The following is a 15,122-nucleotide window of genomic DNA, read 5'->3' as shown; positions in this document are numbered from 1 at the left end:
TTCAGTCTTCCTTCTCTAACCCCAAAAAACTCTTCTCTATCTTCTCCAACCTCCTTGATCCCCCCTGGCCCCTCCTCCTTCCACCCTTTTGCCGAGCCACTTTGTCGACTACTTTACAAACAAGATAGACGACATACGCTCCTCCTTTACTAATCCATCTTCTATCGCCTCACCAACACTAACTTCTTCATCCCCCTCTCTTTCCTCTTTCACCCCCCTGTCTCCCAATCAAGTTCTTAGCTTGGTGACCTCCGCTCGACCGACCACCTGCGCCCTTGACTCCGTCCCGTCTCCCATTCTCCAGGCTATTGCTCCTGATCTTCTGTCCTTCCTCACCCATCTTATTAACAGCTCCCTCTCAACTGGTTGTTTCCCCAACTCTCTGAAGGAGGCGAGAGTCAGCCCTCTCCTGAAGAAACCCACGCTCGACCCGTCTGAAGTCAGCAACTACAGACCGGTCTCTCTTCTTCCTTTTCTCTCCAAAACTCTGGAGCGAGCTATCTTGAGCCAAGTGTCCTCCTATCTCCACAGTAACAACCTTCTTGACCCTCACCAGTCTGGATTCAAGGCCGGCCACTCGACAGAGACGGCCCTCCTTGCTGTCTCTGAGCAGCTTCACACTGCTAGAGCAGCATCTCTCTCCTCTGTCCTTATCCTTCTCGACCTTTCTGCAGCATTTGACACCGTGAACCACCAGATCCTGATCTCTTCTCTTCAGGACCTGGGGATCTCAGGCACTGCACTCGCTCTTTTCTCTTCCTACCTTAAAGACCGCACCTACCGGGTAACTTGGAGAGGATATGTGTCTGATCCTTGTCCTCTCACTACTGGGGTTCCTCAAGGCTCTGTCCTGGGTCCCCTCCTCTTCTCTCTGTACACAAATTCTCTCGGCTCTGTCATTCGTTCGCATGGCTTCTCCTACCATAGCTATGCCGATGACACCCAACTGATCTTCTCGTTTCCACCGTCCGAAACACGGGTGGCGGCGCGAATCTCTGCCTGTCTGACTGACATCTCTCAGTGGATGTCTGCTCACCATCTGAAAATCAACCCTGACAAGACCGAGCTACTATTCCTTCCAGGGAAAGGCTCCCCCACCCATGACCTGACTACCACCTTCAACAGCTCTGTATTGGCCCCTACCCTGACTGCCAGGAACCTCGGGGTGACACTCGACAGTCAACTCCCTGACGGCCAACATCACTGCGACAACGCGTTCCTGTAGGTACATGCTGCACAACATCAGGAGAATACGGCCTCTTCTTACTCAGAAGGCGGCGCAGGTTCTGATCCAGGCTCTGGTCATTTCACGCCTTGACTACTGCAACTCCCTCCTGGCTGGTCTACCTGCTAAGGCCATCCGACCTCTGCAGCTCATCCAGAATGCAGCAGCTCGACTGGTCTTCAGTCTCCCGAAATTCACCCACACCACTCCGCTCCTCCGCTCTCTTCACTGGTTACCGGTGGCTGCTCGCATCCGCTTCAAAACACTGGTTCTGGCGTACCGTGCTCTGAACGGATCGGGCCCGTCTACATCCGGGATATGGTCACACCGTACACCCCGGCACGTTCGCTCCGCTCGGCAACAGCCAACCGACTTGTGACTCCTGCACCTCGAGCTAATCACTCGAAATCCAGACTGTTTGCTGTCCTGGCTCCTCAGTGGTGGAACGAGCTCCCCACTGACATCAGGACAGCAGAAAGTCTCTACATCTTCCGTCGGAGACTGAAAACACACCTTTTCCGACTATATCTGGATTAAAACACAGATTTGCACTTCAGTGGCACTTAAATAGCACTTACTTATGGTACTTTTGTAGTTCGACTATGTTGAGGAAATGTTACTTCCTGTATTCTTGTTGTTTTTAGTTTGTACTCTAGGTTGAAATGCACTTATTGTAAGTCGCTTTGGATAAAAGCGTCGGCTAAATGACATGTAATGTAATGTAACATTCCCAGACAGATCAACTATTTGTCACAGCGCACATTGTGCACAAACTCCGCAACGATGACAAGAATACTTGTATACACACACACACACACACACACCAATGACACACGAACACACAAACAAACATAGCTGTAAAAAAAAAGCCCAAACAGCAGCATGGGTACATGCAAACATACAGTACAGGTACTTTGGTTTTGTTGCACACACACAGGGTTTCCGTTTGGTGCTGTATCGCTCACAGTCATCAGAAAATCGTAATGGTATACCCTACAAAGCTTAGCCTGCAGGCAAGCCTCTGAGAGACAAACACAAACACACACACACACAAACACACACACACTTAGAATATAGAGAATTCATAACAACTGCAGGGTTAGAGGCGGAGATGAGAAGAGAGGAGACGGGGTGCTCTGTTTTTTTGCTCATGGGAGCAGAAAGAAGCTGGCGTGGGAGGATATGAGGATTCAGAACGTGAATGATTATCCCAGCGCTAGGAATCTAAATCTGTGTTTGTGTGTGTGTGTGTGTGGGGGGGGGGGTATGTGTATACAGTGTATGTGAGAACAGAAATGAGATTGAAATGATCAGCTGACAGGAAACCTTGTCTAAGGAGAAAGTTATCGGTGTGCGTTTACGGAGACATATTTTAGATTTTTAACCAGCCGATCATTGACGTTTTGTCTAATTGGGGGCAGAATCTGTGGCATCAATTTGGTTTGATTCATTTCAACATGGTACGGCGAAGGTGAGGGTTAAGTTCGGTGTACGCCTGTCGTGGTTGAGTTAGGGTGAACCTCCTGGGAATAAATGTGTTGTGTAGCAATCGGCAGTCAGACGGGTTCAGTTGCTGTGACAGAGCCGGTTTGAAAGTGAATTTCTCCCTCGATAACACGACAGGGTATAAATCTCAATTAGGATGCAGCTACACACACACGCACACACACGCACACACACACACGCACACACACACACACACACACACACACACACACACACTATATATCCTCATCAGAGGAGTTCCGTATAATGGCTTTCTGAGCACTGGCACACTTATAGCATGCCACATATTACTTTGTATCTTGCTCTCCCCCCCCCCCCCCCCCCCCCCACACACACACACACACCTTTCTGTCCTTCTCACCCCGTGTTAAGCCATGACTGATTGCTGAGATGCAAAATTAACTCAAGAGGGATAATCATGCTGATCATGTGACTTTTGTGTATGCATATGTGTATGTGTGTATGTGTAGGAGGCGGGAGTAAACTGTGTAAAGACATCTCCTGGCCTGGTAGCAGATAGACGAGTGGCATGCTGAGCGTTTTTTTTTTGCGAATGTGATGATCAATTATTGGCCTTTCTGGTCAGTAATTGATCATCATATTCGCATTAAACGCTCAGCACTTCCAATCCTTATGAGATCTATCTGATGATCACAACATAATCATTTACAAAGCTAAACTCTCTCATTTTAGTTGACACACTCTCTGCTTTGTTACTGCAGGTATCACGCCATTTCGGTGAAAGGGGACTTTAAGGGTGGGCTGCACTTGATAACCACAAATGCTAGGTGGTACCGAAACGCTTTAATCTTGTTGACAGAATTTTAGGATAATAAATACACGCAATATACACTGTACCCTAAATAAGTTGTGTTTAAATGTAACCGTTCGATTAACTATTTGATTGCAGGTACAGTAGAAATCCGAGTGGCCGTCAACTTGAGTGATCTTTACTCCACGTGGTTCTCTTCAAGCAAGCGAAAACATTACGGTTCTTAGTCTTGGATGGTTACATACTGATTAAAATATAGTCATGAATATTATTTATATTCAATATCTGCCAATAAAATAGTAAAGTATACACACTGTCCCTTTAACTCAAGGAGTTACTGGCTTTTTCCAGGGCTTTCCACAAGTCACGACCTTCATACGTGGAGTTTTGCTCAGAGAAATATCGGGGAAATGTGTGTGTGTGTGTGTGTGTGTGTCTCATGCGGCATTAATGTAACAGTAGATAACCTAACACGTAATCTTTTTACCCGGAAAACAATGCTACACAGGCTTACTAACATAAATTGCATTGTGTGTGCTACCATACATTCTGTCTTTATCAAGTGTAGTACTCCAAATATTGCTCTCTCTCTCTCTATCATACACACACACACACACAACACTCTTCCTTAGTCATTATCTCCCATCTGTCTAAAAATCGGTTCAGTCATCTCTCCCGCTGTCACAGTTTCAGCTCCACACCCTCCTCACTCCCCATCGTCAGTCTAACTCTCTTCACCTGTTCACACACCTGTTGTCACAGTTCAGCTCCTCACTCTGTGGTTCAGTCACTCCCACCTCGTCAGTCTGACTTCCTTCACCTGTTCACACACCTGTCTTTGATTACTAATCAAATCCCTATATAGTCTCCTGCCTCACACACACACCTTGCCAGATTGTTCTTCCTTTTCTATGCCAGACTCTCCAGCACTTGTTTCTCGACGGATTTCCTGTCGCCGACCCTGCCTGTCCCTGGTTAACCCGCTAGTCCGACTCCCTGTGAACCTACCAGCCCTTCGTCGTGTTGATACTCTGTCCTGTCGCCGTCCCTGGTTAACCCGCTAGTCCAACTCCCCGAGAACCTACCAGCCCTTCGTCCTGTTGATACTCTGCCTGCCGTTTCCAGAGTGTGGAATATAAGTTCGAAGGATCCCTGGAGTCGAGGGTGCATTTGGGTCTACACACGAGTCGTGACACCCGCTCTCCAGGTTCCTACTTGACCTTCATCTCCTCCTCATCCTCCTCGTCTGTCAGCCTGTACAGCTTTAATTTCAATATTGTACCTATACTGTATATGCCTTTGCATAATAAATAAGCTCCAAGACTAATTAATACATGTCCTTTTCTTGCAGGCTTTTCGTGACAGAGAAACAACAGGCCGACCAACTGTTTGGTGTCACTTGCTGCCAGCCTGCCTCCTCACTGTGATGGCTCAATGACATCATTTCATAGCAGAAGGTATGATTTATATTGACCCACTTTCTTTGGAAGTTGCGCCCTGCTGAATGCGAGACCAAGACCGAATACACAAAAAATTGCCGATATAATATATATCAGCATATTCATCACCTGATAAGTTATCTATTGAATGCCTCCAACAACGCTCATTAAATATATACAAAAAGAAAATAACAGAAGAAAAATTTAATTGAATTTTAGACACAAAGTAAGTAAGTTTCAGGAAACTGGAGTAATAACACACATACAACATCTTTAGATGCCTGACAAAGTCTGTTAACATTATGACATACTGTGCTCATCAGAAAACACTGACAGGTTATGTTATACTTTGGTACGTGTCCTCATAAATCTTTAATACCCACATTAAAGCTGCTTTAATTAGAATGTATGGATGTAAACACAATACATGTGTGTAATGTGAAAGGGTTGCTTGCTAAACTTTGCAGTCCACTTCAGCTCACTGTTGCACATCTAGCTTCTGTCTGAATATATCTGCATACAACATCTGTCTGTTAAGCTCCCCATTAACGCCTGTCATTTTAAGCCCCCCTTCCTGTAAAAACCCAGTCTGCTCTGATTGGCTATCTAGAAAAATATGGCACTTCTTTGCAAAGGTGTTGGATTCATCCTAACAAACCTGCATGCAACATAGGAAGCAGAGCCCAATCTAAAAGGCTTATTTTATCATGTTTTATGATCTGAGTAGCCCACAAAATGTCTCATTAACAACTAATGTTCACGAGTGCTAGTTTATTCATTATATGTCCCCTTTAAACTTGACCATGTTGTGATGACCACCTGTATATGGGTATACATGAGGACCATTTATAGGAGATCTATCAATTATTCCTGAGAATCATTTTTTCTTTGCATCATTTCCCTCTTGATCTGAGGGGCAGCTTTGAGGGTAAGGGAGAGCACTTACTGTAGCCAGCTCATCAAACTTCCCAAAGAGTTCGTTGAGCAGTTTGACCAGTTCCTGAGCAGTGCACTGAGAGGCCAAGCTGGTGAAACCCACAATGTCTGCAAACAGGATGCTGTCAGGAGAGAGAAAGACAAATTATAGTCTGATTTGAAGAGCTCTCCATGTCCTGAAGCTGATTTCCTTGATTTCTCCAGGAAGGAAACACTTTGCAATTTTCAGAACACTTATCAAATACATCCGACAGAAGCAGAGAGGCTAAATTGACATTACATTTCATTTAGCTGATGCTTTTATCCAAAGCAACTTACAATCATGTTATATGTATACAACGTAGACAGAGCTATTCAGGGTTAAGTGTCTTGCTCAAGGACACACCAACTAGGGTGGGGATTGAACCACCAACCCCCTGATTGAAAGACAGACCTGCTAACCACTGACAAGTATTTTTGATACCCAGATCACACCGCAGCAGAGAAATTGGCTAATAGAGTTTGAAAGTGAAGTAAGAACACCATAATCTAATCCCTGATAAGTAAAAGCATCTTTCAGGTCAACCACTAAATCAGTAGAGCTCAAATGCCTGCTGATAGCTGCTGTAATGGGGATGAAGAAGGTTTTGAAAGCTACTCAGCCACTCATTCATTTGCTGAACGGCCAGATGGCAATAAAGTGTTATGAATCTTATTGACTCTCAGTCCAAAAAAATATGACTGCCTCCAGTGGAGGAGAGGCATACGAGATAGAGCTGTGTGGAGAGCATGATGAACAAATGTCATAAAATGGTTGTGGATATGAGACCAAAACAACACTGTTTGGATGTTTTACTCTGATAATTTCCCTAGAAAATAAGGTTGATCTGATAAAGGAGACACAAAATGTGTGTACAAATTACTCTACAAAAAAAAGTATATATTCCATTCCATTCTCCAAACCGCTTATCCTTTTATTAGCATCGCGGGGTGCAGGAGCCAATCCCAGCTGACATTATATATACAGGACTGTCTCAGAAAATTAGAATATTGTGATGAAGTTCTTTATTTTCTGCAATGCAATTAAAAAAACAAAAATGTCATGCATTCTGGATTCATTACAAATCAACTGAAATATTGCAAGCCTTTTATTCTTTTAATATTGCTGATTATGGCTTACAGCTTAAGAAAACTCAAATATCCTATCTCTAAATATTAGAATATCATGAAAAAGTATACTAGTAGGGTATTAAACAAATCACTTGAATTGTCTAATTAACTCGAAACACCTGCAAGGGTTTCCTGAGCCTTGACAAACACTCAGCTGTTATAAATCTTTTTTTTTACTTGGTCTGAGGAAATATTAAAATTTTATGAGATAGGATTTTAGAGTTTTCTTAAGCTGTAAGCCATAATCAGCAATATTAAAAGAATAAAAGGCTTGCAATATTTCAGTTGATTTGTAATGAATCCAGAATGCATGACATTTTTGTTTTTTTAATTGCATTACAGAAAATAAAGAACTTCATCACAATATTCTAATTTTCTGAGACAGTCCTGTATATATATAAATGTATGACGTGCAAAAATATTTTACTCTTAACTAATTTACACAATGAACATCATGCTTTATTAAAGACGTTTTAAGATGCGTCTGCCTCGGATTAACGTGGCAGAAATGTAGATTGCCGCCTGGGAATGCCTCAATAACAATTTCAATGAAAATCACAACATGGTGTACAGACATGTACAGTATGTCCTTCAAAGGATCAAGTGTAACCACTCTGGCGATCCATTCACTTTTCATCTCATGCCATCATCAGGTCAAAATATGAATGTGTCCAGTACATTAGCTTAGGACCAAATACTTGCAATGGCAAGCAATGTAACGCCCTGTTTCTTTTCTCCTATGTGTCTCCTCTATGTCTCCTCTGTTTCTTCTCTGTATGTCCTCTGTCTTGATTGGTTTATTCCTTTCACCTGCCCTCAGCCACTCCTCCTTCTCCTTGATTGGTTAATTCCCTTCACCTGCCCTCAGCCACTCTCCTGTCTCCCTGATTGCCACATGCTGTACACCTGTGTTTTCCCCCCTATATATTGTGCCACTCTTTCCCTTGTCTCCTGTCGGTTTGTTGTCTTTATCTCAGTCTCGTAGTGTCTCTGTTTCGATGTCTCACTCTTAGTCTTTGTTCCCATGGTGATTCCTAGGGTTTTTTGTAGTTCCTTTCAAGCCAGAGTTTTTATGTTTGACCTTGTTCCGAAATAGTGTTTTTCGTTTCACTAAAACGTGGAGTCCAGCCTGTCTTTCTGCATCTGAGCCTCACCCCGTGACAAGCAAATGGTATTCCCATCAGCTTTCTTCTTGTGACAACAGTCTCCCTAAATGTTGTCCAACAACTAGTAAACGTACATGAAGTTTGCCTCAATAACTTAGTCTAAAAAATGGCAAATAATTCCTATAATTTGTAAACCTTGAAAGTATAAGCCAACAAAATGGAGCTGACCAGAACTTCAACACCAGCTTTCAGTACTTTTGAGACTCGTTGAGGGGAACATTTCTGGTCAGCGCCCAATACTTGCCGAGATTCGATAACCAGCTTTAGCAGCACAAAGAGGGCCCTTCCTCGTGATTGTGAATGAGTTGCTATGCTCTTTTTGGCAGAGCAGTAGAGTTGCTCAGGACTCAGGAGCTTGATGTATGCAAAGCCGAGATCAAGACAGCTGCGCCACAGAAGAGCTCTGTTGTGTGATTTGGCTTTGAATGGCGCTGTTCTGCAGGTCGTGCCGGTGGAGGAGAAGGCGAGAGGAGGGCGGGGGAGGGGGAGAGCACAGCGAAATAGGTGTGGGATCAAACATTCTCAGGGGCCACATCAAAGGGGGGGGCCATATCCGGGAGATGTCATGTCCTTGCTCAATGGACTAATGGTGATTTTTTTTTTTTTCTTCCCTGTGGGTCTTTGTTTGCAGCGGCTCCCTGGAGACGGGCGGGAGCTGGCTCGCTGGGTGCAGCAGTGTGATGTTTGGCCGTATGCCAGCTCAACACCCGCAAGGCGGGTGAACGAGCGCCAATGTTCCCGAACTTTGTGGGGGAGCCGAGCGGATAGACAGACAGAGAGAGAGGCGGAGAGAGGACTGTCTCTTGACCCCCACACTCCCGCACTCAGCAGCACTGACACAGCTCTCCATGTCTCTTTTCCGGGCACGTTGGGAAAGTAATAAGCTCACCTTGCCAGGTTCTCACGCTCTCTAATATTTTCCTCATTATAATTGCAATAGACGTGGCTGCGGAAAAGGCTGATGGAATTTAGAGGGGGAAATGATTGTTTCAATTTTTTATGTTTTTAACAACAACTGATTTGTTCTTTTCTTTTATAAACATTTTAAAGATGGACATGTAGTCCTCAGAACCAAAGGGAAGGTCTTCAAATGTCTTGTTTGTGTGCATTTAGCTGTCAAAAACACCAAAGAGATTCAACTTAGTGGACAGTGATATAGAACTGGGATGAATCAGCAAAACGAGACCCTGTGAACGTTTTCATCAAGTGGTCAATTAGTTTGTATTCAATAAATGTTTTGGTCTTCACGATGTCAGAAAATAATGAAAAATGCTGATTTTTCCAGAGCCAAAAGTAACGTCTTCAAATTGAATGTTTCATCTGATCAACAGTCCAAATCATCGGTATGTATATAAACGCAGAGAAGCAGTAAGACCTTGCATTTGAGGTGCTAGAATCAGAAAGTGTGTTCTATAGGTGTGTCTACACGCTGACAACAGCTGCCTGCTGCAACCCGAAAATGTGTTATTTAACTTTGGTTCAGCCACAAAGCTGTTTCTGCTCAACATGTGTCGCCTGTTTCATCAGTGCATTTTGGTGAAAATGGAAAACTTAGTGGTAAAATATCCCCGACAGACGTCTTATCAGTTTGTCACAAAACAATGAAAGATATTAATTTGCATCTCACAGATAATTTCACTGGTAGTAAATGAACCTTAAGTTGATAAAATAGCTTTTAATAAAACAATGAATAAATGATATTGCAGTCACTGCTTTGGTTAACACACAATGGCTGGGGAGCTTTTTCTGTCGTCTGTCGGTGGTGGCAACAGTGCTGTGTCCCTTTCCTCTTTCTAGCCTTTGCGTAGTTTGATTGCGTCTGCACAACTGGCTAACTTTAATTGGTCTCCTCGGCGTCAGCAGAGCAGGTGACTTTTGGATCAAAACCCTCTGGCCCCTCCGCACACCTCTGCGGCCCACAGTTGTCATGACACACTCGTACCTGACATTGTCATGACGTTGGATGTAGATCTTGTGAAATAGCCGTTCAGGCGGCTTCAGGAAGTCCTCCTTCATCTCCATGGCAACATTCCTGGGCAGTAAGCTCATTAGCAGACGTTCCTGAGGAATGGGGAGAAGGCGGGTGAGGGAAGGGTGATGGGGGGGTAAAACAGAAGAAGAGGCAGCATGAGGATTTTGAACTGGGAGGAGATGAGTGTATGTACCGTATGTTTGTACTGACGCAGGTGTAAGCAGTCAAATTTAGCTTTTTGCTCGGGCGTAAACAGAATTACAAAAAGACACACAAGAAAAGACAGAGTGAATCAGCGACAGGCTGCACTGGCACCTCACACCAAGAGGGGCCCGGGGTTCGGTCTCCAATCTGGTTTGGATAATGGAATCTGCGTCACATTTTTGGAATCCATAATTATTATTATTATTAATCATTATAAAAGCATTTTGAGAAGCAACATTTCAAAACATGTGTCAGTTCCAACAACCTTACATGTGAGGATTATCCCTTTGATAACTGAAATATAGTTTGAATGATTCATCAACAGAAAATGTATTTCTATTTTTATCAACTATATTGAGGAGCTGTAACTACATAGGGTTATTTTTCAAGCTCACGCATCAGCATGTTTTTGTTTTGCGTGTGAGTGAAACGTCTCAGTTGCAGCGGCAACTCTTGAAACTCTCGCAAGACGTCAAATGGTTATGAATGCACAATGAATCATCAGGCGGCTTCGCTGAACAGCTGTCGAGAGGCAGGTTTAGTAGAAGCAGCCGGGGCTCTCCTGTGTCTCCATCCGGCACTGCTTCACAATACACATCCATTCACACATCTAAAACTATACTAGAAACAGCCATCACACTTCCTGCTGGAGGCTGTGTATGAAAGTGGGTGTGTTCATAAGTGTTTCTCTCATACACACTTGTGTCAGGTGTAAAAGTCATGGTACCAGAGTGTGAAGGGGTGGTTGTTTTAATCTCTGCTTCATTAATCTCTTCCGTTCCTCCTCCCTAAATGTGTTATAATTCCCATTTCTCTGATCTGCCCTCGACTTAATTCCCTGTGTGCTCTGTGTGGCTCTCCTCATAGTGGTTTATTAATGAACCACTGGCTCACATTCTCTGCCCTCCAGATCCATTCAAGGGGAATTCCCACAAAAACTCTACATCTTTGCAATGCACACTGAACTAAAGGAATCCAACACAGTGTAAAAGAAATGCCAATAAATGTGATAACACAACAAATACAGGAGTTCCCAACGGAGGTCACTTCCTGACAACTGATCAAGACAAAGAATGAGATGTTATTGAACGTTCTGAAAAAAGCCAGGACTTTGAGTAGAGATATTTTTAACAACGGAGTTATGTTTAGTTTTTCTTAACTTTCTTGAACATCCCAGAGAAGAGAGGTGGCTGGATGGGCATGGCCTTTGACTAATCCTTGACCAATGTTATGGCATAAGCTAAACCAATTGTTTAAATGATCAGATCAGATGATGTTCATTTTACTTGTTTTTGCTTTTTTCATTTTTGTTTTGCAAAATAGTTGATTGACAAACCAAACCCAAGTCAGGGTCCACCATACTACCTCTTTCCTGAAACGTTCATCCATCGAGGTGGACCATGAGATGGGACTATTATTGTGGCCAAGAATGATCTTTAATGCTTACATTTTTAAATAACTTGTAAAAGTAAAGAAATGTAATAATATCCCTTTTTGAGCAATGTCACATTTTGAACGGTGCGTGTGCTGCTCCTGAACGCGTCTCGTATGGAGGAAATACGCATCTCCTCTGCGCTCTGAGCTTACTATTAAACTGAGAAGTCAATTTGCCAGCCAAACGCACAGCACGCAGCCATACGCATGTTGAAGAATCAATACAGCGTATGGATCCCACTCAAGAGCCCGAGTGCACAGAGACCTGTTTGATTCGTGAAATTCAAATCCGAGCTGTTTGCCGGTGGGCAGCTGCAGCAGCCTGGTTGCGGCCTGGTTGCCGCCTGTTGATAGATCCCAATCAGGGGTCTGTGTGTGTTCCACTCTCCCAGATAAACTGTGACCTTTACTTGACTACTGGGGCGGGGAGAAGAAGAAAGCAATCTGCTTATGTAATTACCTGTCAGAAGGGAGCCTGTTACTGCTGCGTAAAACACAGCATATCATCATCTAATCTACAAAGCACAGCTGCTAAGTGTGCGTATGTGCTCACCGGGGTTGTGCATAACGAAGGTGAAATGTGTATAGAGGCATATTACTTACATCGGATAATTAATTTAACTGGTGTAGGTTGGTTTCGTGGCAGGTGGGGAGGATGCATAACAAAGTGTTTCTGTGTAAAGTTGCCTGATTGTTCTTTTGTGACGCTCCACGTAGGTGCGCGCAGAGGGGGTGAAACGTGTGGCTCTGGTGCATATGCCACAGAAATGGTTCCTTCCTTAAATAGCCGCTGTCATAGTTACTGCCTGTGGGCAAGTTGTAAGAATACATTGGCACCTGAAACCTTAACAAAATAAAAATGATAATTCTAATCTTATGAACATATGAGCTGGGGACGAGGTTAAATGTGTGGACGCAATGTCATCGTCCTCTCTGCTTCCTGTCTATCTGTGCATGTGTGTGTGTTTGTGCAAATGCACCTGCTTCTCATTCTCATCCTCCAGTCGCAGCCTCGCCTCGATGCTGTCGCGGGCTTGCAGGAAGACTTTCCTCTGGGTGCGCTCGGTGAGAATCCTCACAAACACCCCCGACAAGTTTACGCTGGTGAACAGCACCGCGTTGGCCACCAGCTGCACACAAACAAGAACAGACACGTCAAACGAAGCTGGCGGCATCTACATACAGTACTGCACGTGAGCCGGAGGGAACACACATGTCCATATGTGCATTTCTGTGTGCAGTCATACATCCTAGCTGGATTACACTCCACAATCCTTGATTAATCCATAGGATGGATTACATGGTGAACCTCCAGGTCAGCACATTGATTACAACATGAATCACACGGCGGGTGGGACTTAAAGAAACAAAAAGCCAAAATTGCATGGCTGGCAGAGACAGTACATTATTTATTGATGATTTGAAACTATTGGTCGTGCCAAACATTACATTTTGAGGATGAACTCTGTAACCAGTTGGTGATATTGATTCCTAAGAGGTCAGAGGTTAAAGGTCACATGCTAATCCATCACAGCAAGATGGATGACACGACACACCATCTCATTAAATAAAATAAGACCTCGATCCACTTCACATTCGAGAAAAACCAACACACAGCACAGTCCATCCCAGCCAAAGGATCTGGATTCTTGCAAAGGGACTTTACATACTTTTTTCTAATCCACTTTTTTTTCTTGTGGATTCTCTGGATTAGTTTACATTTTAAAGACACCAAAATGTCAAACCAAGCAATTTGAGCCAGAACAATTAGTAATTGGCGGAACTGGTCACACACTATTCAATGCAATCTGTCACATGAGATGGGGACGCAAGTAGAACATATTGGGGTTACAGGCCAAAACAGTTGGGAACTAGTGTTTTATAAGACCAGAAATATCAAGATGACGTAACTCCGAATATAACATATTCGCCACAAAAAATAATTAGACAAAAATGCTTACTTCAATCTACAATGTGGGGTACGAGGAGCAGCCAAGAATAAGCACAAAGTGGTGTGTGCAATGGCTCTGCAGGAGCCTGTTTCAGCACCGGCAGCTGGACAGCTCCTCGCCTGCTTGACTGAGGTGCGCTGAAGTGAAACTCTCTGCTTGCTGTCAATGTATATTGATCACTGTTTTTTTTATTAACCTTTTCTTCTCAAGGAAAGTCGGATGCGTAACCATGTTGTTTAGCATCACCTTCTACATTTACGCCGAGCTTGGATATTCCCACTAACTGTCTTCTACACCGGAGAAGTTGCTCAAGGGCACTTGGACTTAGTGCTTGAGTGAACTGTTGACTAGAAAGCACAAGTCAAGCAAAGTTGGTCGAGTGACTTCAGAGCTGACCAGGATGCACGGTGCACACTTACCGGTCTCCACAGTTTCTGTTTCCTTCCCGTGAACGACGTCGCTATGACAATGAAGTGAGATGTAGCCAGCATCAGCCCGAACAACACAGCCAGCAGGGTCCGCACCGGCAGCAGCACGTAAGCCACGAGGGTGACCAGCATGAGCTGCCACACGCCTTGCTCAGGGGCAGCGGCGCGCAGCAGCTCCGACGTGCCGAGCGCCAGCGGGAACGGACAGCAGAGGAGCGCAAAGGTGAAGCTGAACAGCAGGGCCAGCTTAGCTATTTGCTGCAGCTGCGTCACCTGTTGGTATTTGACGTTGGTGACGATGAACAGCGACAGGAACACCACACAGTGCACCGGGTACGAGCCCTTGGACAACGTGAGATGCGAACTGGACAGCAGCTCCACCAGGGACAGCGACGACGCAGCCACGATGAGCACCGCCAGCGCTTTGAGGGTGGCGGTCTGCTCAAGCTTCAGGTTGTAGTTCTGGAAGAGAGCCTCCAGCTCCTGGCTGTTGAACTCGTCCTCGCAGGTTAGGGCGCCCAGGGGTGGACCGGACGGGCAGTGACCCTTCCTCCGCCGGGTCTTGACTCTTTCCAATGGCTTCTCCTCCATGTTCCGGCCATTCATGAAGCGGGGTTGGCGCACGAACCCTCAACTTTTCGGTTCCTCTTCTCCGGTCTGGAATCAAACCGGCACCCTCTCCCAGTTCATGCGTCCTGGATGTCCGAGGGTCGGGCACGGTGTCAGAGGGGAGAGGGTGGCAGTGGAGGGAACAGAGCACCGCGGGCGACCTATCCACAGGTTGACGATTGTTGGTGCGTCGTCAGAAAAGTAGCCCGACCAATGTGCAGCACGCCTCGTTCTAAGCTTTCTCTCTCTCTCTCTCTCTCTCTCTCTCTCTCTCTCTCTCTCTCTCTCTTTTTTTTCTCTGTCTCTCCCTCTGTCGGACCACCTGCGGTG

The 15,122-nt window shown here is 44.8% G+C and overlaps 1 protein-coding gene across 2 annotated transcripts in view; it reads right to left on the bottom strand.

Moving 5' to 3' along the window:
* Window positions 1–14,789, bottom strand: part of adcy1a (adenylate cyclase 1a) — a 41,192-nt gene extending 26,403 nt beyond the window's left edge. For both annotated transcript variants that reach the window (XM_056414692.1, XM_056414693.1), the window contains exons 1-4: window positions 14,175–14,789; window positions 12,784–12,933; window positions 10,136–10,254; window positions 5,889–6,000 (exon numbers count right to left, since the gene is read on the bottom strand). In XM_056414692.1, the coding sequence (XP_056270667.1) occupies window positions 5,889–6,000; window positions 10,136–10,254; window positions 12,784–12,933; window positions 14,175–14,789 (996 nt within the window). The remainder of the gene's footprint in view (window positions 1–5,888; window positions 6,001–10,135; window positions 10,255–12,783; window positions 12,934–14,174) is intronic.
* Window positions 14,790–15,122: the final 333 nt, after the last annotated feature.

Source organism: Pseudoliparis swirei, chromosome 5, assembly GCF_029220125.1.
Source record: "Pseudoliparis swirei isolate HS2019 ecotype Mariana Trench chromosome 5, NWPU_hadal_v1, whole genome shotgun sequence".
NCBI lineage: Eukaryota > Metazoa > Chordata > Actinopteri > Perciformes > Liparidae > Pseudoliparis > Pseudoliparis swirei.
Note: the sequence above shows the minus strand (reverse complement) of the source record. Positions and strands in the feature narration are given on the sequence as shown.